General features: G+C 38.5%; 1 protein-coding gene across 2 annotated transcripts in view; it reads left to right on the forward strand.

Annotated features, from left to right (window-relative positions):
- Nucleotides 1-27,965, forward strand: part of AIG1 (androgen induced 1) — a 194,746-nt gene that overhangs the window by 158,988 nt on the left and 7,793 nt on the right. For both annotated transcript variants that reach the window (XM_079781300.1, XM_079781301.1), the window contains exon 4: nt 5,224-5,339. In XM_079781300.1, the coding sequence (XP_079637426.1) occupies nt 5,224-5,339 (116 nt within the window). The remainder of the gene's footprint in view (nt 1-5,223; nt 5,340-27,965) is intronic.

The following is a 27,965-nucleotide window of genomic DNA, read 5'->3' on the forward strand; positions in this document are numbered from 1 at the left end:
AGCTGGTTTTGCTCCCAAGGAAGAAAACTATTTGTATCTGGTATTCCTATGGTATGGGAGCGGTACTCTCCTATTTAAAAATATTTTAGAGAGAGGAGAAAGACCAGAGAAATAGCAATTAGATATAGTCTTCATATCTTGTTTATTACTTTTATAATATATACTCTGATTACAACTCTAGAGTCTAGAGCTCTAAAATAGTCTTGACTGGTCCCCTGATTCATCCATCCACTCTACTTCCCTGAATTCATATAATCACACAGCGTAGATTTTATTCTTCTATTTTTTCCATAGCATAATTTATTCTCAAATTTGCCTTTAGTTTATAGGCTACTGAGAGCCATCACAGATAATCAAAATGTTTTTCCCAGTAGCAAGTCCAGATCCTTCTTGTGTAGTGTAAATGCATTTCTTTAATCCTGTTACATCCCATTAAATCCTCCATCGATACCTAAATGTTCTCCTCATCCATCTCTCCATTTTTCTGGTAAAAGAACATCTGTTCATAAATCAAATAATTTAGCAGTTAGAAAGTACAGCTAAAATTTATGACAATCTGTTCTAGTGCATGGGCTGTGTACCCCTGATGGCATGCAAGATAATGTATGTGGCACAGAGACCTGGCATTAAATAATATTGAGTCACAGAGTGAAAAGGTAATTCCCTCTCAATCATCTTTCAATCCTCCCGATTCCATTTAGGAGAGTCTCTATTGCATGCTAGTGTGTTTTTGATGCCCTCTAATACTTACTAACATCCCTACTTAACATCTACAGAGCAGGCCTCAGGATCAGAGCCTTTACCAGCAAACATATTTAGTGAATATTTATTAAGATCAATTAATTGTCATTGTATTTGTGGTTGTTTTCTATTTATGACAAAGAATATCCATCTATGCGAGTTTATAAGTTCCATAAATTTCCCTTTAAATACATTTATTTAAGAAAAAATTTAAATTAAGAATATATTTTTTAAGCAGATAGCACATAATAGGCTGAATTATGACTTTTTACTTTTGTAGGCTCTAGGCACTTTGTAGTTGTGGGTTTCTTTCTCCATTTAGCATATTATTTATAAACTAGAGGCCTGATGCATGAAATTCATGCATGGGGGAGGAAGGGCGGCCCTCAGCCTGACCTGCACACTCTCGCAATCCGGGACCCCTTGGGGGATATCCAACTGCCAGTCGGACATCCCTCTCACAATCCAGGACCCCTTGCTCCTAACCACCTGCCTGCTCACTCCTTACTGCCCACCTGCTCACTCCTTACCACATTCTTTCAAATACAGTCTCATTAAAATGAGCAGCAATGGAACATTGAGCTTAGGATGGGATACATCCTAGACCAGTCCTTTCTGGTGCAGAGTTTCTAAGGAAAATCAAGGATTTACTCCGTGGGCTGTCAACCCTCCATCTCACTTGGCACAAAAAAACAGTCAAACCTCAGTAACTCAGCGGTTGGGCAATTGTTCTGTTGACAATGTACTACAGAAAACAGCCCAAGACACTTCTTAAGAGCTCCTTCAGAATGCTTATATGCCACAGGAAAAAAACACACACATTTAGCAAAATCGTTTTTTACAGTGAAGACCTTTTTGTTTATGTTGAGGCTCAACCAAAAAATAGTTCTGGTCTGTTGAGAGGCAACATAGTGATCTATAATCATGTACTCCCACAGGTTTATTGAATCAAAGATTATTTAACTTACATCTTTTAAAGATATAATTCTAATGTAGAAAACAGAGTATGGGATTTGGAGACAGACAGAATTGGTCTTGAACCTTACCTCCAGACTTACTAGCTCTATGATTTTGGGCAAGATAATTCTCTTTTCCAAGTCTTTATTACCTTATCTGCAGAATGTAGTTAATAATTCCCACTTAAGATGCTGTTTTGAAGATTAAATACATTATCTCCACAAATATTTATTGATCACCTCCTATGTGCCAGGTTCTTGTCTAAGTGCTACAAATAGCACAGTGAGCAAAACATAAGATTACCATTCTTGGAAAGTTGATGGTCTTGAATATTTCCTTCTTGGTTCTTGTGTCATTGAAGCACAGTAGATAAGACCTGGATTTCTTGTACCTTACTTCTCAAGCAAGTATTCCTCTTGCTGCTACAGATTTCGAGTTATAACTGAGCTGCTAAAGGTTACTCAGAGATTCAGCAGGACCATTTATAGAGTTTTACAATTGTTCTAATTCATAAAATTTTACCTGCAGGGCAACATTTATATTTGCTATAAATATTTTGCACTATTTTTACTTTTGTTAATATATATGGTGTATTGGTAAAAATAATGTGCATGATAAATTTTTGGAGAGGTAGATATACATCTTCTAATGCCTGGAAATTCTGAATGATAAGCTGCTAAGTTACCCTGATATAGAAAAATCTTCTCCTGAGATTTGCCACTAGCCAAACTGGCCCAGGCACAGCTAGCCATAAAAAGATCTTTTGTCATTGGTTATGTCACTGATGGAACAAGTAGTTCCTTTTAAATAGTAATGATGCCAATGATGAAGTAACCCAGAAAGATATTAATTTTTCAAAGGGCTTTTCTACCTAGCACCATCAAAGTACATTCTAACACTTTCAGGTATGGCATCTGATAATCAGCAACTAAGCCAGGTAACGTAATGATAACTGGATGACTAAAAATATTCAGATTCATTATTTGAACTTATATAACTTTATAGAAAAATGAAAGACTTTCTTCTCAGCTTGGGACAATGGATGAAGAGGTAGAGTTTAGACATCCTATATAATAAAAGGCTAATATGCCAATCAACCAGAGGAATGACTGGTCGCTATGACACACAATGACCACCAGGGGGCAGATGCTCAATGCAGGGGCTGCCCCCTGGTGGTCAGTGCACTCAGCCAGAAGCTGGGCTCAAGGCAGGTAAGTGCAGCAGTGGTAGCAGGAGCCTCTCTCGCCTCTGCGGCAATCAGACATCCCCCGAGGGCTCCCAGACTGCAAGAGGGCGCAGGCTGGGCTGAGGGATCCCCTCCCCCGAGTGCACAAATTTTGTACACTGGGCCTTTAGTTGTTTAATTTATTAAAAATAAATTAATAAGTCAAAAATAATATTGTCATCATATAACCCACACAGGCCGTCAGAGTCAGCACTATCTTCATTTTATTTGCATGGATTTTTCTTTTGTGTAAAATTTGATAACAGTTGGCCTTATTGCTAGCCATATATTTTAATTTTACATGAATGAACCATTATAAAAGTACTAGAGGCCCGATGCACGAAAATTTGTGCAAAAGTAGGCCTTCCTTCCTCCAGTTACTGGCACCAGCTTCCCTCCGGCACCCGGGACCTGGGCTTCGCTCTGGCCCCGACTTCATCCAGAAGGACATCCGGAATGACGTCCGGAAAGACGTCTGATCTAATTAGCATATTACCCTTTTATTATTATAGATTGTTAACAGTTGAAATTCCAGGCCAGTGTCATCTGAGGTGAATAGGTGGAAAAAAACAACAAAAATAAAATATATCTTTAAAATGCATACTGTCTCTGAATTAATACACATGTACAGTTTATATGGTTCCTTTTAGAGCTAATTATACTGTTTTAAGACAATAATAGAGAAATAAGGGATAAAGAAAGGTAAAGTTACCCAACTGTGGAATCACCCACCTGACATCCTGAGAATGCCATACTCTAATTACTAATCTATTGGCAGTCAGAACAGTTATCTAGAGAAGAATGCTTAAGACAAAGAATTTCCAGTCTTTGTATTTCTTTTTGTTTATTGACTTGAGAGAGGAAGGCAGAGGAAGAGAAAGATAGAAACATCAATGATGAGAATCATTGATCGGCTGCCTCCTGCATGCCCCCTACAGGGGATCAAGCTTGCAACCTGGCCATGTACCCTGACCTGACTGGAAATAGAACCATGGCCTCCTGGTTCATAGGTCAACACTCAACCACTGAGCCACACCAGCCAAGCACCAGTCTTAATATTTCTTACAAAATCTTGTTGTTCTATTTTTTTCTATGAATATAAAAAGAAGCTCCAAAAAGGTTCACCTTGATATCACCACTATGTCTTTTCCTGACAAGGCCTACCTACAACCTGGTTCCATTTTTCTATAATACTTAGGGTTTCAAAAGATGCCCTTTCCTTGAATATGCAAGCAACAAAGTAAGAGCTTCTAGAACAAAGAATTTTTCATAGCTGTTAAGGGGGTACTAAATAGAATTCAGACTTGCTGATGGTTCATTTCTTAGTTCTGTCATCTTCTTACTCTTGGGAAACTCTACAATGTTAGAAGGTAAATCTATATCTTGAACCTAGTTTTACCTAAGAAGTTCTTTGTCCCTTATATCTGTCCACCAAATTTCAATACAAACAACACTTGACTTTCCTTTCTTCCTACCATGTGGAGGAGATAAATTTCATCCTCAACCTGGCTCCCTGACCTGAGCATATAGAGTAGCCACTGGGTCCAAAAAGCAAGTGGTAATGTTCCACCCAGCTTCTTTAGTGTCTGCCTTCAAACATCATATCTAAATCCAGGAACTGCTGGTGCAAATTGGTTCCTTATTTTTGGAAGCTAATTTGGCAATATGTATCAACATCCTTAAAATCTTTATAGCCTTTGACTACAAGAAAATAATTTAACGTTCAGACATCCATACAAAGACTTCTACAAAGATATTTACTATATTTTTACAAGTGAAAAATTGAAAATCTTTTACTACTTACTGTCCAACAACAGGAATTGGTTAAATAAATGTTGGTACATCTATAAGGTGAAATTTTAAGCAGCTATGGTTAGGGTTGATATTCTCAGAAGGATTTTTAGAATAGCATATCAGGAATTCTCATGCTACAATTTAAAATAAAATTAATGCACAGTATGATCTTAAATATGTATAAGGAGGGGAGAGACATATACCCAAATATTAACACTGGTTATTTTTATTCCTTTCTTAACGTTCCAATTTTTATCCTATATGTCTTTCTGTGTTATAGAAATTTTTTATAAAATGCATAAGTAAAATTTCAAAAATTAAGATAAAAAGCAAAACACCAATGGAGCAATTGACGCTTTCTTTGTTTTTGTGTCCACACGCTATTCTCTGATGTGTTGCTTTCGCTAGGGATTTACCCTATCCATTCTCCGACCGGAGACAAGGCAAAACCGCTATGGATGGACGATGATGAGAATCTGTGTCACCTGGTCTCTGTTCTTTTTCAGCACACGACAGTTTTGCCCTTTATATTGATTGAGATGAGGACATCACACCATGGGTATCCCAGCAGGAGCAGCGGACTCACTACCATATGTACCTTCTCTCTTGGCTATATATTATGGTAAGGACAGTGCCTGCTGGGCTTTCGTATTGTATTAGATTTTGCACTGCTAAATTTGGGCACATATTTCATTATGGATATAATCACTAACAGATTCATGCTGCGTGCCTCATTTGGTCCAAGACCTGGGCTTTGTCTCATTTCCCCAGATGCTTATATTTTTAGAAAGTATATGCCAAACCTCACACAACAGGAATTTGTTGAACAATCCCATGTAAGCAGTGGTTCTTCCAAGGCTACATTTTTCAACTCTTTTTCAAAGTAAATGTTGTTCTTGGACATCAATTTTATTGCTTAAGGGCTTTTTTTGCTTGGGATTTTTTATTGTTGCTTTTGTTGGGGAATGGGGGAGTTGCAGCAAATGCAAATAAGGATGGGAGAAATGACCTCTTAGAGAAATGACTTTAAACTTCATAGGAAACAAGTGAAAATATACATGAGTCAGTTTAAAACCTATTCCAGATTAGTTATTACATATAGCATGCATTTAGTGGTTTTGTTTTGTTTTGTTTTGTTTTAAATTGGGATAAATCTCTAATTTGTCTATTGGGCATGAATAAATCCCAAGGGGGAGATTCCAAATTTATCTGATAAGAGTTTTTGCCTAATGAGTTTATTACACATTAATTGCAGTTCTTACCATGTTTTCATGTTTCAAAATTGTTTATCTTAAGATAGAAAATTTCTTATTTCTCTTTATAATTCCAAGTTCTCTTTGATATATTAGCTTACACAGCAGAGGTCTCTCCCACCAGCATTTCTATCTCTCATGACTCTCTTGCCCTGAATTCTGGGTTACTGTCCTCTCCTTTAAGCCTGAAGGACTGAAGAACCTTCTTCCAACACCCCCTCCCCAACTGTACTTAATCCCATCAAGCTCCTGGAGCGCTTTGGAAGGCCCAGTGTCCATGGAGCGTTTGGCTCCAGCCAGCCCAGAAATATAGAATGAAGGTCGGCCCCGTTCCTCACATACTTTGCATGAATGCTCACCTAATGTCCCAGGTCTGAACAGAAAGGGAATCTGCTTCTAGGAAGTCACACTCTATGACCAGCTCTAAGGGGACATCCAGACTGCAGACCTCAGAACAAACGTGCAGTAATGTTCATTCCATCTGCCACTTCATGGACTAGTCAAAGACCATTTGTGAGGACTGGGGACCATTTGTTTTCCTAGTCACTGTCTAGATTTTCTTTTTCCACCTAAAACCTTACGTCTTCATTTTCTCTGACAGGAAAGCTCCAAATGATCAGGGCTCACGGGTCAAGTATGACTATGAAATTACATCTTAAAAATTCATGCATGTGCTTTATACATATGAACTTGATGGTCAAATGACTCTTATCTTTCAGAAGAGCCACGTGGGGAAGCTACACAATTAGTCAAGGACGCTGCAGTGTTCATAACATACCTGGGAGTGCCTATAGCATTTAAGCCTCAAATGCCCTTCACTCCTCCCTCCCAAAAATACATTCTTATTATTTTGCACTCACATTTGCTTACCTATGGGAAGGGAATTTTTTTACTCTGGGAACTCTGGATATATTTCCACGAATTCACTTATATGCCGTTAAATTATCTGAATCTTGTAAAGCCCCAGAGGTTACAGGAACTACATATTTTCCGATGGTTTTTCTTCCACTGGAGGTAAAATCAGCCCGAGTTTCAAAGAGACACGTGGGAAATACCACATCGTCTTCATTATAGACCCCCAAGATCCCTCATTAAAATGAAGCATTACTCACGCTCTTCACGCCAAGTGAGGCTTGCCAGTGCTGTGTACTCCCTAAGCAAACCAGTACTTGTTTGGACATGTATTTGCATTAACTAGCGAATTCCCTCAGATATATTCTGAGAAAGCTTTCAAAACAGACTTTTTTCTTTGGTGTTCTGCCCTAGGCATTCACGGCTATGCCAAGACCTAAACAATGTTCCACACATCATGTCACATTATATAAATCCAAAGATTTTAATTGTTATAAAAAATATGCTAGTTTTTGCTCCCTTTCAGACTATCTCAGAGCTGATGAACCAGCAGAAAGTTCAGGATATGAAATCTCTTAATAGCATACCAGGGTTGTGACTGGACATTCCAGAACCTTGTGCCAAAGTGGAAGAAAACATTCCTCTTATCACATGCTAGATATAAAATAAATAGATCTCCCTTCCAATTCCGGTATGTGTGAGTTGAACCTATACCTTGCAGGCTGCTGGCCAGGCCAGCTCTCTGCTTTGCTCTGATTCTAGCTTTCTCTCCATCTCACAAGTCTCCCTCCCTATCAGAATCTGTTCTCTTCCTAGATTTAGATAGCAAGGGATACCAGAACTTTCTCTCATACACTGGAGCCCATTGAGCTCACACCCTCAGTGGCGATGACTAAAGTAATATTAATCTATAGTACATGTAAAGCACATAGAACAGTACTTAGCACAGAGTGGGTACCATGTTAATATTATCATCAACCTGCTCCAATGTGGTTTAAGCTTCATTATTTTAGCAAAACTTTTGCTGACGTCATGAGTGACTTCTGTTTTGCTAAATTCCATGAATGCTTTGTAGACCTCTTCTCAATGGACATTTCAGTAGTTTCCATACTGAAACATTCCCCTTCCTGAATCTCTCTCTTCCGAGTTAGGTGATATAACAATCTCCGTGTTTTCCTCCCAGTTTTCAAAATTGATCCCTCTCCGCATCACTTAATGTTTCCTCCCACTCTACCCAAACCTCAGTGTTGGAACTTTATGGAGCTCAGCTCTAGGTTGTCTTCCTTTTTTTAATTTTTTAATTTTATTGTGGTAAGAATACTTAACTTGAGATCTATCCTCTTAATCTAGGTCCTCTTCTTTTACTACCTACTGTCCCTAGGTGAACCCATTCACTCTGCATTTGCAACCACCAACATCCCAGGTCTATAAAGCTCAGAGCTCTCTCCCAATATCTACTCACAAGACTCGCACACTTAGCAACTGCAAAACAAATTCATGCAGCACCTGCTTTCCCAATCACACCCTCAAATTGTATCCCTTAGCATTGCCAACCACCCAACTGTTCATGCCAGAAATTGATGAGACATCCTCTTCCCATCTCTCTTAGACCTACAGACAGTCTTTCCTCATTTCTGGCTTTTATACCTTCAAAGTACTTTAGAATTCTTACACTTTGCTCCCTCTCTACTGCCAACACCATGGTTTGAGCTCCAGTTATCTGTCCCCTGCAACACTGAATAGAACTGGCATTCCCCCACAACCACCCCTATTCACAGGACCGTGGGTGACTTTTTTCAAAACACATGTGATCATGCCATCCCCTTGCTCAGAGAGTATGGATGACTTCCCATTGCTTCTAGGGATAAAGTCCAATATTCCTTTACCTGGATTATGAGACCCTGCATTACCTGAGCCTTCCAGCCTCTCTAGCTCCAGCAACAGTGACCTTCTCTCTGATTGTCAAGAGCAATACATTCCTTCCAATTCAAAGCTTTCGTCTTCTCCGCCACTCAACTCTCCCTCTCCCCCAGTCATGTCTCCCACAATTAGTAATCCAAATCTTACTCATCCTTCAGGTCTCAGTTTATGTATTTCTTTTTCAAGGAGACCTTCCTTTCCCTGATTCTTGAGACTTGGCTCAGCCTCTCTGTGGTACACTACTATAATCCCCATTCATTTCCATGTAGGGAGTTAAAAAAATAAAGACAGTTGTTTTTATGTGGTTATTTGGTTAATTTTTTTCGAAGTCTGGTACCCAAATTCCCTCCCCTCACTATCTAGAGCAAGAGAATGATAAACAATTGAAATAATCTTAAAGAAAAATAAAGAGAGCTTCCTTGTCTACAGTTTTATAAGGGTTAATATAAGTATATTTTCTTTAGACATCACCTCAATCAAAATGTCAGAGAAAATATTCTTAAGATAGAATGCTTAATTGTGACAGTATGTTAGTTTAAAATGCAAGGAGATAAAGTAGAGGGAACATTTTTTCAATTTTATATATATATATACTACTGTGTTCCATTTAGCTCAATTGTTAGCCATATAAAGTGTTTACAATACTTCTAGCATCTATTTCTCTAATATTGAATTTCAACTTTATTGTCTTTTCTCCCACCTGCCTGATTCATTTAAATTGCCCACTGAACCTGATAGACTTGTGAGAGGAATCTCACAGATTCGTTCCTTGCCAAAATGACATCCTATATGGGAGATGATCCAATTCAGGCAATAAAAACATTTCAAGTAGAGGAAAATCCATTTATTAGCCAAATTATAGCCTCCTCGTTTTCCTGAGTGAGCCTTCAAGTTGTCTCTGAGAGTATGCGAGCACTTAAAGGCTCAGAGCGCATTCTCTGGTAGGCATGGGAGAGATTGTGAGAACATCTTTAAGGTGACGCGAGTCCTGCCCAGTCTCACCTTCAGCAGGTGATTTCCACAGCCTACACTAACTGGGAGGAAAGAGTGCCTTTTCCAGCGCCCAGCAGTGCTGGGATCCTAAAAGGCACAAAATAAAAGCTGATTGAAAATAAATAATTTAAATGAGGAAATATCTGCACCAGATTTGATTCCCCAAGAGTCAAAAGAAATTGACAGCCAAAAAGACCTTTTGCTTGAGATAACTTGGAAATGGGAAGAGAAATGTGGTCTAAAATACTACACGTATTAAACTTTGACTTTATACATTTAAGTAGACCCATTTCCCTAATAATCTTCAAAGTAAGAGAAGGAGCTAGCTTGGTTATTATTAATAATACCATTTTGATTCTCCCATAATCTGAAAGATCTGGGTTCATGTTGACTCAGGACAAAGTTCATCAACTCTTTCAAATAAGTGTTGAGTCCCTACCATGTGTCGGGCACTGTGCTAGGTGCAAGAGGTAAAAGCTTCAGCTCTGCCCTCAGTCTATTGAAGGATAAGAGAAATAAAAAAGCAATAATCACAGAGTTGATCAGGGTTAATAATAACAGGAGAAATAACAGGATTCTGAGAGCCCAGACGAGCATTCCCTAACTCAGACTTAGAGGGCCATGAAAGGCTTCCCAGAGGAAGTGGCATGGAAGCTGACCCTTGAAGGGTGAATAAGATTAGCTATATGGAGGCTGGATCAGAATGTTGCAGGCAGAGAAAAAAGATGGCCTCGGAGCAAGAGAGAAAATCAGAGGCAGTCAAAGAAGTTTCCTATACCTAGAGCCATCGATATTTTGCCCTCCTCCAATCACTACAATTTAAATTCTGCTGCTCTCCCCATCATAGTTGCTTGTATCTTACCTCTCCACAACTTCGTACTTTTAACCAATTTTTTGTTTGTTTGTTTGTTTGGTTGGTTGGTTGGTTGATTGGTTAGTTTGGTTGGTTGGTTGGTTGGTTGGTTGGTCAATTTGCCCATTTTCTATGATACCTAGCTCTCTCCGGTTGCTCCTTCTCAGCCTCCTTGACAGGTGCTATTCATCTCATTTCCTAATGTGTAAATCTTCATAGCAAACTTTCTTACACTGTCTCCCACCCACTTTCCACTTCTTGGCCAGATAGTTTGTTTTAAAATGCAAATCTGGTCATGTCATTCCTCCTACTTAAAACTCTTCAATAGCATGGTCATTTTTTCCAATTTGAGGTTTGTTTTTTCTTTTTTGGTAGACTTTTATTTTTCTTTATACAATGACGTATCCTTAGACTGTGATATTCTCACACGACAGTAGAAAAACAAGATGTGTAAGTCATCCTTAAAAGCTGAGAATTATGTATAAAAATCTTATGTAAATTAAAACTGCATAAATTTACAGGTACAAATAAAATCATTTTGTGACTATAGTGAGTAATTTAATCCCATGATATCTTGCTGGAAAAACATTGGATAAGAAAGACAATGGAGTCTGAAGGCTAACACTGTTTTCTAGCTCTGTAAGAAACTATAAGACAGTTCATTCATAAATTCATGCCAGCCTCTGGAGAAATCCAGGAATTGTCATTAGTACTCTATTCAGATCTGATCAGGCCCTGGAGGAGTGAACAGCTCACAAGAAATTGTCATTCAACCAAGGAGCCATCACATTAGACCAAGTCCCTACCGTAAGAACAATACCTTTGGTCTCCCTTTGTCACACAAAATGCCCAACTAAATATATTAAACTTTAAGTCAAAAGTATGTACAGAATTTTATAAAATGTATTATAAAATATAGTTAGCTTCATTACAATGTGAAATAGTGCTATTTGCCTGCCTATCAGACAAGATGTCTTTTTTAAAAGGTGTATTCCAAGTGGATGATTCTAACATAAGATGTCTACTTCTGCCAGGGTAAACTTGTACATGTGAACTAATTTGTACAGAAAGTGCAGTGTATCTGCCAGCGGTCCACTTGAAAGTATTGGCAGCAGTCAACAGACACTATCTTCTTACTAATCCACATTGGCTGTCAAGAGAGTGCTAGACACCATACTTGTATTCAAAGTAGTGATCATCTTAATTTTTACCATGGTTGTTTCCAAGACTGCGACATTTCCTTGTTCTAAAGTCAGTAAAACCAGGATACTTGATAATACCATGAGACCAAATGGTGCATATAGGTCCTTTCCAATATAAGCATCACATCTTATGGTTGAACTGGAAGCATCCTCAAGAATTCCATGATTCCATGCCTAAGAAGGATGGCTAGAAAGAGCTTCTGGATCTAAGATCCTCTTTCAGAGAGCCTCACCAGACATTAGGACTTCAGTTCTCCAGGGAGCATAGCTCCTGATTGACATTTGTGATAGGGTAGCAGCATTTCTCCTTAACATCATGTACAATTTCCTTCTCGGCTATGATAGTGAAGCTCTGAGATCTATTTTCTCACAACCTTTAGCAATATTTTCCAAGTCCTAGCTAGCTGAGTCCACAAATAAGATAACATTCAGCAGGTGTAACCCTCATAGATGTGTAGGTGACACCATAACACAAGCCTCTTTACCCAGCTGTACATGAACAGAGGCACATAGGGACAGTGTGGCCAGAATAGCAGTATGTGTAACTGAGCCACTGAAGGTGTCAATCAGGACCTGTAACAAGTGGTCTCGAGGAGTTTCACTAAGGAGAACATAGTGTTTCTCAGGAGCAACAGGAATCACTGCAGAAGGTGTGATGTCTGATTCCCCATCTCACCCAGTAGGAATCTCACCACATTCAATAACATGACAGATACCTCTCTTGTTCTGAGTTCATCATCCATATGGGTCTCCTTTTGCTCCACACATACCATGACATCAGTTGTCTTGGCCAATGAATAAATGAGGACCACCAGGCACAGTTTTTATCGTCCCTAACAGAAATACCTTTGTTCATGCCTGAACCAGTGTTGAGGGAAAGAACAGTGATTCCTGATTCTTCTTTATACTGCTTCACTCCCTTTATACTGCTTTCTGTGTATACACATTGATGGAGAAGTGGGAGTGAAGCAGTACAGCATCTTTTTATTGCTGCAATCTTAAGGTGGCCTCAAAGGCCCTGTATGACCTCATCCCTCCCTACCTGAAACACCTCATCTCCTGTCCTTGTCCACTGTAGTCACACTCGATTTCTCCATCCTCAGACAAACCATGCTCCTTCTTGCCTCACAACACTCACATATGTTCTTCCCTAACCTGGCACTCTATTCCCAACTCAACCTCTTAACCTACCAAACTCCCCACCACCTTGAATTTTTACCTTAAACATCACTTCTAAGAAACTTTCTCTGATTTCCCAGTCTTGTGTAGGTCTATGCTGCATGGTCGTAATTTCATGGCACACAAAACCCATGCAAGTTTGCTCTGCTTCTTCCCCAGGACTTCACACAAACTTCTTATAGTTCCATGAACCTACCTGTATCTTTCTTACACTGTTCTTTCTGTGTGGACCATTTTCTTCCAGGCCTCACCCCACTTGAAGTCTTATCTTGAGTCTCAGATCAGACATTACTTCCTCTAGGAAACCATTCCTGACACTCTGGGTTGGTGTAGGTGCCCCTATCAAGTACTCCCATGCCTCCCCCAGTCACCTCATCACAGCACTTATACCACTGCTCGGAAACCTCACCCTGCACCTCCACTGGGCTGTAAGCATGTGGGCATGAACTACTATGACATTCTCCATATTATTCCCAGTGCCTGAGACTGCCTGGTGTATTACTGGGGCTCAGTAAACTTGGAAGGAAGGCAGAAAGGAAGGAAGGATGAAAGGAAGGAAGGAAACCATGAATCCATGGGGTCAAAGATGCTAAGAACTAGGGCAGGATAGTAATTTGAATTTCATCCCAGCACAATTATGATTGTGATTTCTCAGAGATTATTTTTACAACTTTAAGTGAGAACTGGAGTGATTAATTTTTGTCAAAACCTATTTATTTGTATTCCTGAACAAACTCTCCATCAAAGTTAAAAATCTTTCAGACATAGTATTAGCTTATTAATTCACCCTTTTTCTTTCTTTGTTCACATTTGGTGTTCCATTCTTGAATGAAGGCTTCTAGAACAAAACTGGAAAGTGGCATGAGGCTATTCACTCGGGTGGAAACAGGTAGAGAAGAATAGAATACTAGCCAGGATTTCAAATATAACCTAGTATTAGTCATAGTTTCTTAATTGACATTGGAGAGAGTGAAAGTGCTTTTTCAAAAGAAAGAAAACCACTAGTGATATGCACACCCATTACTATTAATTTCATTAACTAAATTTTTATTTCTTTTTGTTAACTCTATTAAAATTTTGGCTATGCACACTCTCCAAAATTATTAAATTGTGGAAAATCAGGATTTTAATAACATATTGAGTTAGTAGGGATATCACCTGAACTTGACTAAATAAATTCTTCTTTAGAATATCCAGCTATATAAAATATAGCTACATTTAAAACATTGCATGCTCTAAATCTTTGGATGAATTTTCTTTGAAGAAAGCACTGTGTCGAGGAAGAAAAATCTGACACATACAAATTAAGTGAGTTTGATCTATTGAAATGTAGCAGGCAACGATCCAGATTTCTAGTTTGCTTTTAATAGTTTCTTTCCAAGTGTATGCATCTTTAAACTATGTGGCTTGTTTTTGTAAGGGACAAATAATGGGAGATGGCCTTAAATTGACTCTTGCTTTGCAATCCAAAATATAACTTAATGCAAGTTCCCCTGTGCTTATCTAACAATGAGGTTGGACAAGAATAATGCTGCCTTGGATTGCAATGTTCAAGGCATTCATTAAAGTTAATAATGAGTGCTCTTGCATAGAAGCTGTATGCCTAATGTTGATCAGCCCTTTGTTGTATGGGGTTTGCTTGCATTCAAGTAGCAAGAAGCTCACCACAAAGGCCATCAGGTAGTTTCCATGGTAGCAGTTCTTCCTTTGTTATTCCCATTTGTAACATAGACAGTATCCAAATACTCACTGTGTCACTGCTTAATGAAAAGAAATTGAATATTGGTAATGCCAGTATAGTCAGGTCTTTGGGTACAACTCTAAGGGAGGGCATGCTGTCTACTCAGGTTTTCTTTCAAACAGCTTTCTACCTAGTGAGACTAGGGTCCCTTTGATCTTATCACATTATGTCCAATTAATGACCTTCAGTAGTCTCATATAATTGCTCCAGGGACAAATGGAACTAAATGATGAATAGAATGATTTCAGCAGTGCTGAATCTTACAAAAGACAAGCTTGTGATCATGTACTAGTAAGAGTATAGTATAAAACTATGGAAGGGAAAAAAATCTACTTTTCAAGACATGAGGATAACATTGAGGAATGAAAATAGCTTTGGATTTTTGTTGTGTTCGTGTATGTGTTCATTTTTCCTAGTGATTCAACACCTGGATTTGTTCATTGTCTTTCTTGTCCAAAATAAATACATTCTGGTAAGTGTCACTTCCCCTTGGTTGTGAGTTGATTATTTGAGCTTTATTTGTGGCCTGCCCTGTTTTAACAGAGATCACCAGAGAAGTCAATGGTGCTTAGTCATTCAAATAAAGAGAACAATTTATTTACCAAGGCTTAGCATCTGTTCTTCTGTTCGGTCTTGCCAAAAGCATTGTTTCTGTCACTTAGAAGAGAGTAAAAACTGTAACTCTTAATTTAATTTACTTTTCTCTTTCCCGCAGGCTAGGAGATCTGAAAATATTTATGAAATGGTAGGATTTTAGTGCTTCAGGTTTAGCTGCTTCAATTTATACATTTTCCCAGGGTATTATATGACTTGCCTTTGTATCTTTATTACATACCTGCATGCATGGAGGTATGTCAAATTCCCACCAAATATTACACATATTTTTAAATACTTTAAAAAGAAAACTTATATGAGGTTGAGAACTTAAGTTAATAAAGAATTGGATATGAATTGGGACAATGAGGCAGAAATGAACAGGACCCAGGATTAAGACGGAAGACATTTAAAGTTTGAAGCTGTTGGAAGATAAAGGGAATGTGAGCTTTCCCAATGGACAGACAAGAATGGGATCAAGGCAAGAATAGAAACTCAAGGTTAGCAGGACTAGAAACTCAAGGCAGGGGGACTTGCTCCTCGAGTATAGGGGACACAGTGGAGAACTATGAGTGGGAAGGAGTGAGGCAGAGCCCCAGGAGCCAGCCTGATAGAATCCTGCTCCGCTTCCAGAAACAGAACAGTGAGCCAGACACTCTTCTGGAAGAAGGAAGGCCTTCAGTTGTCTCTGCAGTGTGCAAAGCACCACTGCTTTCCCATTTTTAAAATTAGCAAAAACCAACATTTTTGCCTCTGTTTAATGGATGTAAAATTTAAAATATTACCCTGCATTTTGAATGTAGTCACCAGTATTGAGGTTTTTGTTCTAAACCATCTTCTTTCTGGACTTACCTTTATTCACTGATTTATCTATACTGCATATATATACAGTAATTACTCTGTATTGGCTGTGCTAGCTGATAGAGACTCAAAGATGAATGAGAGCAATGATGAAAAGCCAAGAAAAACCTTTGTGTTTCTGGCATGGAGAGTATAAAAGTAACCATTTTGAAATACACCCAGAGCATTCTCAACAACAGAGGGCTTCTTTAAAGGGGAAAAGACTTTACCAGAGCCTTGTAGACCCAAAGGAAGGGCAATGACCCAACCCTAGCCCCCTCTAGCTTTCCTTTCTCGCAAACCAGTAACACAGGCCCACTAAAAGACTTGGATTTAACCAAATTATTATAGAGCACATCCCCATCCCACTTACCACCACATCAACAGGGCTCCAACATAAAAGTGGATTACAACTGAAAGAGTTACAAGATGCAAACTCTATTTAACAAGGAGTTCTTAGGGAAACTCAAAGACAAAGGGGAGAGAAAAACAAGGAAACTAAAGGAACTAGAAGCTTCTGGCACCTGTGGCTATAGCAACATTAAACACAGCCACTTACAAGGCAGAGTAACACACTAAAGTTCTGTTTCTCTCAATTTCTCATTCCAGAGATATCAGGCCTGACTTTCAACAACAACAACAAAATTACAAAGCATGATACTTGTCTCTTTATACTCTTTATGGCTATAAAGAGTATAAAGAGACAAGTATCAGAACCAGATATAGCATAGATTTTGAAATTATTAGATAAGAAATTTAAAATAACTACAATTAATATGTTAAGGGCTCTTGTGGTAAAAGTAGACAACATGTAAAAACAGGAATATTATAATCAGAAAGTTAGACACTCTAAAAACAAATAAAAAAGAAAGGCTACAAATCAAAACACTAACAGAAATAAAGAATGCCTTTGATGGGGTCACCAGTAGACTGGACACAGCCAAGGACCGAATCAGTGAGCTTAACAATGTTTAATAGAAACTTCTCAGACTGAACAGCAAGAGGGGAATAAATGAAAAAGATGGAACAGAATATCCAAGAACTGTGGAGCAAGATTAAAAGGTGTAACATATACAAAATTGGAATACCAGAGGAGAAGAGAAAACAGAGCAGAAGAAATACTTGAAGTAATAATGGCCAAGAATTTTCCAAAATTGATGACACCAAACCACAGCTCCAGAGTCAGGAAGTTCAGAGTCCAGAAGCAGGATAAGTGCCAAAAAATGTACAAATGTCATATTCAAGCTGTAGAATACCAAAGGCAATATCTTGAAAGAAGCCGGGAGCAGGGGGCGTGGGGAATGGAGGTGAAGGCAGGGGAACACTATTTACTTATAGAGGATATTTGAAAGTGGATTTAGATTTATTGTAAATTTGTATTGCAACTCTAGGGGAACACTATAAAAGTTTTTAAAAAGAAGTATAATTGATATTTTTAAGAGAGAAGAGAAAATGAGAAGCATGAAAATACTTAATTAAAACCAGAGAAAATATAAAAGAGGGGAAAGAAAAAAAACAAGTGCAATAAATAAAAAATACAAACAGGGTAGTAATCAATCTACTTTGTCAATAATCACTTTAAATGTGAATTATCTAAATACAGCAATTAAAAGGCAAAGATTATCATAGTACATTTAAAAAACAATACCCGAATATGTGTTGCCTTCAAGAATATCACTTTAAATATTAAGACATAGATAGGCTAAGAGTAAAGAGATGGAGAAAGATATAACATGCTAATACTAATAAAAATAAAGCTGGTATAGCTAGATTTATTTCAAACAATACGCATTTCAGAACAAATAATATCATGGCAAACTGGATAGTTTCTCTTTAAAATTGGGAACAAAGCAAAGATGTCCCCTCTCACCACTCCTATTTAATATTGTATAGGAACTCCGAGTTAGTGCAATCAGACAAGCAAAGAAAGTAAAAGGTATATATAAATTAAGAGGAAAGAATAAAACTGTCTTTGTTCACAGCTGAAATGTAGACAACCCCAAAAATTTACAAAAACACTCCTAGAATTAATTAGTCACTGTATACAAGGTTAACATGCAAAAACCAATTGCTTTTCTATATATTAGCAATAAACAAATTGTATTTATAATTAGAAACAATACCATTTTTAATAGCATCAAAAAATGAAATACTTAGATATAAATCTAACAAAATATGTACAAGGTCTACATGCAAAAACTATAAAACTAATGAAAGAAATAATATGTAAGTAAGTGAGTAGACAGTCTATGTTCATGGATAGAAAGACCCAATATTGTTAAGATGTCACTTCTTACCAGCTTGATCTATGAATTTTATACAAGCCTAATCAAAATCTCAGCAAATTATTTTGTGGATATTGGCAAACTGATTCTAAAACTTATGCTGAAAAGCAAAAGACCCAGAATAGCCAACTCAATATTGAAGAAGAGAAAATTGGAGAACTGACACTACCTGACTTCAAGACTTACTATAAAGCACCAGTAATCAAGACACTGTAGTCTTGGCAAAAGAATAAATACAACCATCAATGGAATAGAATAGAGAGAGCCCAGAAATAGATTCACATAAATGTAATCAACTGATATTTAACTAAGGAGGAAAGGTAATAAAATGAAGAAAGGGTATCTTTTCAACAAATTATGCTGGAACAATTAGAAATCTATATGAAAAAAAACTGGATCTAGACACAAAATTTACACCTTTCACAAAAAGTAACTCAAAATATATCATAAACCTAAATGTAAAACTCAGTACTATAAACTTCCAGAAGAAAACACATGAAATTTGGGTTTGGCAGAGCTTTTAGATAAAACACAAAAAGCATAAGAACAAAAATACTGAAAACTAACTTGGACCCCAAAATATCATCTAAATGTATTTTGTAGATAAAATATAGGGGAAAAAGAGGGGAGAGATCGTAACATCTTTCATATTAGAAAATCTTAAGATAATATCTAAAAATTATGAATCAAGAAATAGCAATATATGGTGCTAGCCCATTTGACTCAGTGGATAGAGCATCATCCTATGGACCCAAAGGTCCTGAGTTCAATTCCAGTCAAGGGTACATACCTCAGTTGCAGGCTCCTCCCTGGCCCAGGCCCTGGTTGGGCACATGCAGGAGGCAACTAATCCATGTGTTTCTCTCACATCTATGTTTCTTTCTCTTTCCCTCTCTCTTCCACTCTATCTAAAAAGCAATGGAAAAAATATCCTCAGGGAAGGAAGGAAGGAAGGAAGGAAGGAAGGAAGGAAGGAAGGAAGGAAGGAAGGAAGGAAGGAAGGAAGGAAGGGAGGGAGGGAGGGAGGGAGGGAGGGAGGGAGGGAGGGAGGGAGGGAGGGAGGAATATATGGCCACTTTTAAGAAATATGGGTGTAAAAGCGAGAAGAAACAACTGAAATTGTTGAAGGTGGCTTCCCCTAGAGAGCAGGACAAGGCCTGGGAAAGAGAGCAAGAGCTGCAGTGGATGGGACAGGAATTTCTGGGGGGGGGGGGGGGGGTTATGAGCTTTCTAGAGCTTTTAGATGGTTTGATTCTGATAAAAATTAAAATGACATTTAAAAAACAAACATTACAACTCAACTTGGAAAAAAAAGTAATTGACTCGACCATTCCTCGACCAGTCAAGGCATAATAGTAGTGTGTCAGCTAATGTCTGTATTACTGTTAGCCTGGGAACCCTGTCACAAGGGTAGAGACCACATCTACTTCATATACTGCTACATTCATGGGTTTGCCACATTCTAGGCACTGATATACTTTTGTTGAATTAAAAAATAAAAGAAACATTTATCAGTTGTGGAAGCAGCACACAGAAGACAGTAGTGACAAATAATACAGAGACGCTGAGCACTGCCACAAAGCAGGAGCTCAAGAAATGTCTGGGAAGTTTGCTATTTATTAAAGACGGTTGGCAATTAGAGAGAGAAAGATCGGTAGTCCAAGGAGGTCGCAGGATCAAGAAAGATGTCATCATGGCAGGGATAACCGGAACATTGTTTGTAATCCTAAAAATAAGATTCTGCTAGAAGAAAGAGAAGCACAAAATGTGCTAAAGAAACACTACAGATCATTTCTGAAAAATATGGAAATTATGATTTCTGTTGCAGGATTTAGGATGTTCCTCCCCCCACACCCTCCTTCCAAAACTAGAAGAATGAACGCATGGGTTTCTCACCACCAAAGCCAGCCCTGATAATTTGCTTGGGCCATTAGTCCCTCGCTGACTACACTCCCCATTCCCTCCAGAAAGAACACATGTTCCCTACAATGTTTGATGTGTCAACTTGATGTTTGGCACCTATATGCTTTGAGAAGGTCCAAATGATTAAAGTTAGGCAAGACCAGTATGAATTTTATTAAGAGAAATTCGAACTGAATCCTCTCCAGGGAAACATCACCATAAGACCAGGTAGGCTGTAGAAAGTGGGACTCAAAGGAAACAAATCATTTAAAATCAGTTTAGGCATGTGCCAGGACATGTGTTGGAGGAAAATATTCTGAAGCAAATTATTGGCCTGCCTGTGTGGATAAATTACTCTGATATTGATGATTGAGAATCAGGAAGAAAACACATTCCCTCATTACCTCACTACAGGAATTCAGTCTGGGAGGCACGCACAATTTGCCTCTTTCCCCAGGGATGGGTGGAGAGACTTGTAACCTTGAAAACATCTTCATGTGAGAAGTACAGAAAAAATATATTTCTGCACTAGGAACAGCGGTGGAAAGGTGTTTTGTTTTGTTTTGTTTGCTTGTGTTTTGTTTTTGTTTTTATCTAACCTAAATTGATGGTGCTAAGAACTTTACATTAATGGATGAATACATCTTTAAGATAGGCAGTTCATACCCCTTTATTAAAAGGGAAACTGAGGTTCAAGAAGTTAAATAATGTCCAAGGTGACCTATTACTAAGTGGACGAACTGGAAGTTGATCCAAAGTATAGATGACACAGTTACATAGACATAATTTGTGGGGCCCAGTGCAAACTAAAAATGTGGAGCTCCTTGTTAAAAAATTATTAAGAATTGCAAGACAGTGACAGCAGAGCATTAAACTAAGTGTGGGGCCTTTCTGAGCACTGGGCCACAAGTGACTGCTTGGAATGCACACCCATAAAGCCAGCCTGATGTATAGATACATCCCAGGCTCTGTAAATTTGGATCAGCTTCAATGAGAAAATTGGAAAGACTTTGATAAATCTTAAATTATGATTATGCCTTAAAAGGTTGCCTTGAGGAATACTCCATTAAACCCACAGTAAGTGAAGGATCATATAATTCTATCTGTAAAACTTCTAATTCAATCTGTAATTGAGCTAGAGGGTATTTCCACACTGCTTCCTATGGGACCCCTCCATTTGTATTTGCCTGTGAGTTGATGCGTTAATTCCCTAGCACTATCACACACATCACCAAGAGGAGTTTTCTGGGTGCTGTTCCCAGAGCCCTGTTTCCACCTAGGCAGACATCCTTTATCATATTCCCCGGGACCTACAGTCTTTTCAGTGGAAACCTGGGCAGCTGCTCTGCACCATAATCTCCTCAAGGGCACGCCTCTGCATCCCCACTGTTGCTTGCCCCATCTGGCACAAAGTAGAGGCTCAAGAAATGTCTGTTGAATAAATGAATGAGTACCTGAATTCCAGAAAGCTCCAACAGAATGCTAGGTTTTCGAAAATGTAACAGGAACCAGTCTTCATGCAATTAGTACTCAGAAAATGGTCCAAGGGGCCTATAGAATGGCCCTAAAATGAGAGGATTAGATCTAAAGAGAGGGCCAGCTCTAAAATCAGCATTTGAGCCAAGAGTCAAATGCTCTTGAAAAGTCCTTCAGAAGCATCAGGTTGGAGGTGCCATGGAAGGCACACGGAGACCCACGGGATGAGAAGCTGACGCACATTCCTTATCTCACTCTACCCTAAGGCACATGCTCAGGGCCTGCCAAAGAACGTAGTAAATTCCAGTAGGCTAAATGCATAAATGATGTGATTATTTCGTAAGAGGTAAGTCAGTGCCTTCTCTGAAGGAAGTGTTTATTACTTTACCCCTGCAGCCCTGCAGTGGTTTTCCTCTCCTCTGAGGAAATTTTAAAATCTGATCCCTGAGTTTTATAGGAGGCTCAGTCTTGTATTAAAATTTCACCAAAACTGACTTATCTTGCATCTTGCAACATTTCTGTATTTCACACATTTTCCATAATGAGCATGAATTACTTTTAGAGTCAGTGGGGGGAAAAGAGAAATTTACATAGAGATTTTATACTTAGGTTATTTTTGGTTCTGAGCACATTAAAAGCCATCCGGAGCCCTGTTCCTATCCATCATATTCTAGTCTTCAGAGCATTAGAGGAGCCTGGCATACATGCTAAGAGTTGTGCTGCTGGAGTTCATATCCCTGCTTCTCCACCGACTGAACCTCCTTGGGCTTCAGTGTCCTCATCTATAAGATGGTATTACTCTAATACCTTCCCCAAAGCATTGCTCATAAAATATTTACAACAGTGCCTGTCACAAGAATTCAGTATCACTAGCTATTAGCTGTTACTGCATTGAATCTGTTGTGTCTTCTGACTTAATAGCCTAGCTGCCAAATAGCCTCGCTCCTTACCAAAATGTGATAATAAAAGCAATTTTAAGATCTTCTTTAAAACAAATGAATCTGTCTGGCCAGCGTGGCTCAGTGGTTGAGCCTTGACCTATGAACCAAGAGGTCACGGTTCAAATCCCGGTCAGGGCACATGCCTGGGTTGTGGGCTTCATCCCCAGTGGGCGTGCAGGAGGCAGCCAATCGATGATTCTCTCTCATCATTGATATTTCTATCTCCTTCTCCCTCTCCCTTCCTCTCTGAAATCAATAAAAATATATATTTTAAAAAAATAAAATAATCTTGAGAACTGACAGGTCATCAGTAGTAAAATAGGTATGTGTGTCTATCCAGGATATATAAGGGTACAGAGCCAGGAAAGGGAGGGATGCTATGTTCCTTCACTACAGCTCCTTGAGGGCTCCAGTGACCTCCACAACTTGTGAACTGTGTGATGGGATGACATTTGGCCATATGGTGTAAAGAGCTACGGAGCTTGACCATGTTAATTTGTCTTTACTTAACTATTTATCATTTATATCCATTTAGCATCCAAAGTAGATTTGTATGATACATATAACACTTGAAATCAGAAAAATATCTTTGTAGATGCAAAGTTTGTTTTCTAATTATTCTCAGTTCTCAATGTTACAGTGTTAATAAATGTGATCTACTCTACCCTTGAACCACTTGTTCATTGGCATCAAGACACCACATTTTTCTGTCTTCCTTGCATGTCACTAATCCACATTTTTTGTTTCCTTTTAAGCCTCACCTTCCTCAAACTATCCCTTAAATCATGATTTTTTTAGGGCTCGCTCATGGACTCACTTTATTCATACCTTATATCCTACCTGGATGATTTCAATCTGTTTTGGTGGCTTCAGCCACCATCTTTTTGCCAACACACCCAATATATATTGCCACATTAGTCCTTTCTCTACAGTTCAAACCCAGGTAACTGCCTTCAATATATCTCCACTTGGATATCTTACAGATACGTCAAACCCAACATGTCCAAACTGAACTCATCATCCCCTCAAACCAGCTGCCTTACAGCATTCCCTGTCTCAGGAAATGGCAGCATTCCCCACCCACTTAATCAAGCTAGGAATCTATGATTAATCCTTAACTCATCTCAGTTCCCTAACTGCCTAAGTCCAATCAGTCACTAAGTTCTAATTCTATTTCCAAAATCACTGCCTTTCAAATTTATTTTACTGTGAATAAAAAATATATAAAACTTCTTTTGCAACATGACCCAACCAGCATGCAGGTGCATGTGTGTGGACACATACATACACACAAGTGAAACAGAAATCTCACAAAACCATTTTTATCATCATTATATTCAAGTCCTTCTGATATTTTCTATTATTTTCTTCTTATTTTTCTTACTATTCTTACTTTTCTTACTTTTCTTATAGTCTTACTTTTTTTTTTAAGAGCTAGTAACCCATGGGTTACTGGCCAATGTTTAACAGCCAGCTTTTCTGGAAGTGAGGGAAGGAGAACCCAAGCACAGCATTTGACAGCCCTAGGTGTAAGAACTCCCACTGTGGTTGAATTTAAGCTGCCAACCAACCAGCTTGCAACTATCCTTCATAAAGATCCAATAACCCACTCTCCTGACCATGTGATCTGTTTCACATTTATTCAGTACCCCTCAAAGACTTCCTGATGTCCATACCAGGATAGAATCTACATTTCTTACCATGTTTTAAAAAGTCACCCACAGGGTAGTGTCTGCCTGCCCCTCATGCCCTCTCTCCCTTGACCTCAAGAAAATGTTTTCTTCTTGAATATCTGGGAGCTCTCCCTTGTTTTCAGGTCTTTTGACATGCAATTCCATTTGGCTAGAAAGTTGTTGTCTCCCATCTTTGTTCAATTAACTCTTACTCCTCCTATCACTGCTTAAATGCAACTTGATTCATTTATTCTTTCTCCTACTATGTGACAGGCATTGTGGTAAGTATTTAAAATACAATAAGATATTTAGATACTATAAAGGGAATAAATATTATTCAAGTAAATATGTCATTCAAATTTAAGTACTAATAAAAAAAATAGCTTTAATGTAAAAGAGATTTATGGTTCTGAAAGAGTTTATAAAATCTGATCTAATATAATAGGTCAGAGAAAATTTTCTAACTGATGACTGCTTCATTATAATAGTTGAACTAAGATATAAAGGAGAACTATAATTGAATGAGTCTAAGGGTAAGGTAACTAACAGCATAGACAGAAAAAAATGGAGCAAATGAAAATCCACATGGCAGGAAGGAAAATAGCAAAATCAAGGAAGCAAATGAAAGCCAGTGTAACAAAAGCAAGGTATGATATGGGGGGATGAATCAGGCAGCAGCCATTCTATGAAGGGCACTCTAGACTTTGTTAAAAATGTGGGTCTTTAACAAAAAAGCAATGGGAGGCCATTGACATGTTTGAGGCAAGGACATAATGTGTTCAGATTTCTGGTTTTAAAACTGGCAGATGTGGGGATGAATGGGAAGGAGACAAAAGTAGATATGAAAACAGATTAGAAACTATGACAGTACTCTAGACAGAGATGGATGGTTGTAATACAAGTTACAATACTGGTGATGGAGATGGTAAGCAATAGACATATTGGAGAGATGTGTGGTGTGAGATAACCTTGACAAGACAAAGTTATGGATTGAAGATGTGTGATGAAAGAGAGGAAAATAACAAAGATGACTCCTGGGTTTGGGTTGCAAAACTGAATGGAGGTAATTCCATTCACAGGGATAAAGAATAAGGAACAACAGAGGAGGACCAGGTTTGAGGGAAACAAGCATGACATTGGCTGCAGATATATCAAGACAGGGGTATCTTTATGATGTGCAAAATGAGATGTGATGATGACTGTTGGATAAACTGTTCTGGAACAGAGGAGGGATCTGGATGGGGACATAAATTTTTGAAATATCTGTGACTAGGTAGTAGACATGAAGCAGTGCCATGAAAAAGCTCATTAACTGAGAATGCATACTATAAGAAGGTTTTAAAAACAAAGCTTAAGGAAATTCAGCATTTAATGGTTTGATAGTGAAGGGTGAACTTACAAAAAGATCCAAGGAGAACAGTGCCAGAGGTAGGAAGAAAACCGGGATAATCTGATGACAGAGAGCCAGTGTTTTTGTTTGTTTGTTTGTTTAGTTTGTTTGTTTTTTGTTGTTGTTAATCCTCACCCAAGGATATTTTTCCAATGGTTTTTAGAAACAGTAGAAGAGAGAGGGAAAGACAAAAAGAAACATCGATGTGAGAGAAACACATCAATTGGTTGCCTCCTGCACTGACCCCAACCAGGACCCAGGCTAGGGAGGAGCCTGCAACCAAGGTACATGCCCTTGTCTGGAATTGAACCCGAGACACTTTGGTCTGTAGGCTGACACTCTATCCACTGAGCCAACCCGGCTAGGGTGCCAGTGTGTTTTAGTGGAGTACCAAGAACAGAAGCCAGACTGTTGTGAGTGGAGAATTAGTGCAAGGTGTAGATATGGAGCCAATGAGTGTAGACTCACTGGAGAAGCTTGTTTTTTAAGAGAAAGAGAGATAGAGAGCAGTATTTGTGAAGTTGATGGAAAAATTTTTGATGTGCTTTACTGAAAGGCATTTGAACATATTTATCAGTTGTGAAAAAAAATCGATTTGAAAGGAAATTGAATACATAAGAGAAAGAAACACTGATGGTAAGTGTAAGTTCCCCCCAAAAGCAGGAAATTATCTCTGAGCATCCATGACATCCATGACACGTAAACTTTTCTTAATTCTGACTACACTAGTTATTTCCTTTTTAATATCTGTGTTCCTCATTAGATGGTACTGCATGAGGACAAAAATCACCTTTGTCTCATTTACTTCTGTATCCCTAGTGTGTATCAGAGCACTCAGGGAGAAGGCATTAATAAATGTCCATTTTAATTGCTCGTTAAAGTGAATGACACTGGAGCTACATTTAATAAAATAGACCATCCCAGAAGTCTTGTGATACTATAACATGTGCATATGTATGTATGTGCACATGCACACACACAAACACGCACAATGGTTATCATTTTGGGGGACTAAAATTAAAATAGGCATCATTATATTAAGCAGAAGCTATTTGGGCATCAAGAAAAAGTGGCCTGCCCTAACCAGTTTGGCTCAGTGGATAGAGCGTCGGCCTGCGGACTGAAAGGTCCCAGGTTCGATTCTGGTCAAGGGCACGTACCTTGGTTGCAGGCACATCCCCAGTAGGAGGTGTGCAGGAGGCAGCTGATCGATGTTTCTCTCTCATCGATGTTTCTAACTCTCTATCCCTCTCCCTTCCTCTCTGTAAAAAATCAATAAAATATATATTTACAAAAAAAAAAAAAAGACAGTGGTCTTAGATTGAGATAGAAATTGAAAGTCAACCAAGAACCAAGAAGTCTCCAGAAATAGATGAGCAAATCCATGAGTCATTTTTGTGTAGAAAACTGAGCCTTGATTATATCAAGGAAACAAATGGTGAAAGCACATCCTGTTGGGACACGCAGATGCATCATTCACACCAATCCAGGTGAAACCCCACATAACAGGACTTCTGCATCTGAGATGGCTTGATGACCTACTAAGTCAAAAAAACTTTTTAAAAAAGAAAACCTTTATCATTCACTAGCCGATTTGGCTCAATGGATAGAGTGTTGGCCTGCAGACTGAAGGGTCCTGGGTTCGATACCAGTCAAGGGCATCTACCTAGTGGGCTCGATCCCCAATAGGGGGCATGCAGGAGGCAGCTGATCTGTGATTCTCTCTCATCATTGATGTTTCTCTCTCTCTCTCTCCCTCTCCCTTCCTCTCTGAAATCAATAAAAAATAGATATATTTTTAAAAATAGATGGGATGTGGTTATGTAAAGAAGAGATTAAGAAGATTGTATAACAGTATTTAGACAAACAACAGTTTCAAATCCCTGACTAGAACCCTTCAAGAGTCAGAAAAGACAAGGAGGAACTGAGGAACTGCCAGATTGGAAGAGAGTAAGGAGTCATGACCACCAAATGCAGCAGATAAAGGACATTAATGGGAAAACAGAAATTCCAATAAAATCTGTCAGTAGTATTGTGTACCAAGGTTCACTGCTTCTGTTTTACCATGGTTATACAAGATGTTACCATGCAGGGAAGTTGAGCAAAGGACATACTAGAGCTCTCTATACCATATTTGCTACTCTTCTGTGAGTT

This window comes from Cnephaeus nilssonii (assembly GCF_951640355.1).
Source record: "Cnephaeus nilssonii genome assembly, chromosome: 9".
NCBI lineage: Eukaryota > Metazoa > Chordata > Mammalia > Chiroptera > Vespertilionidae > Cnephaeus > Cnephaeus nilssonii.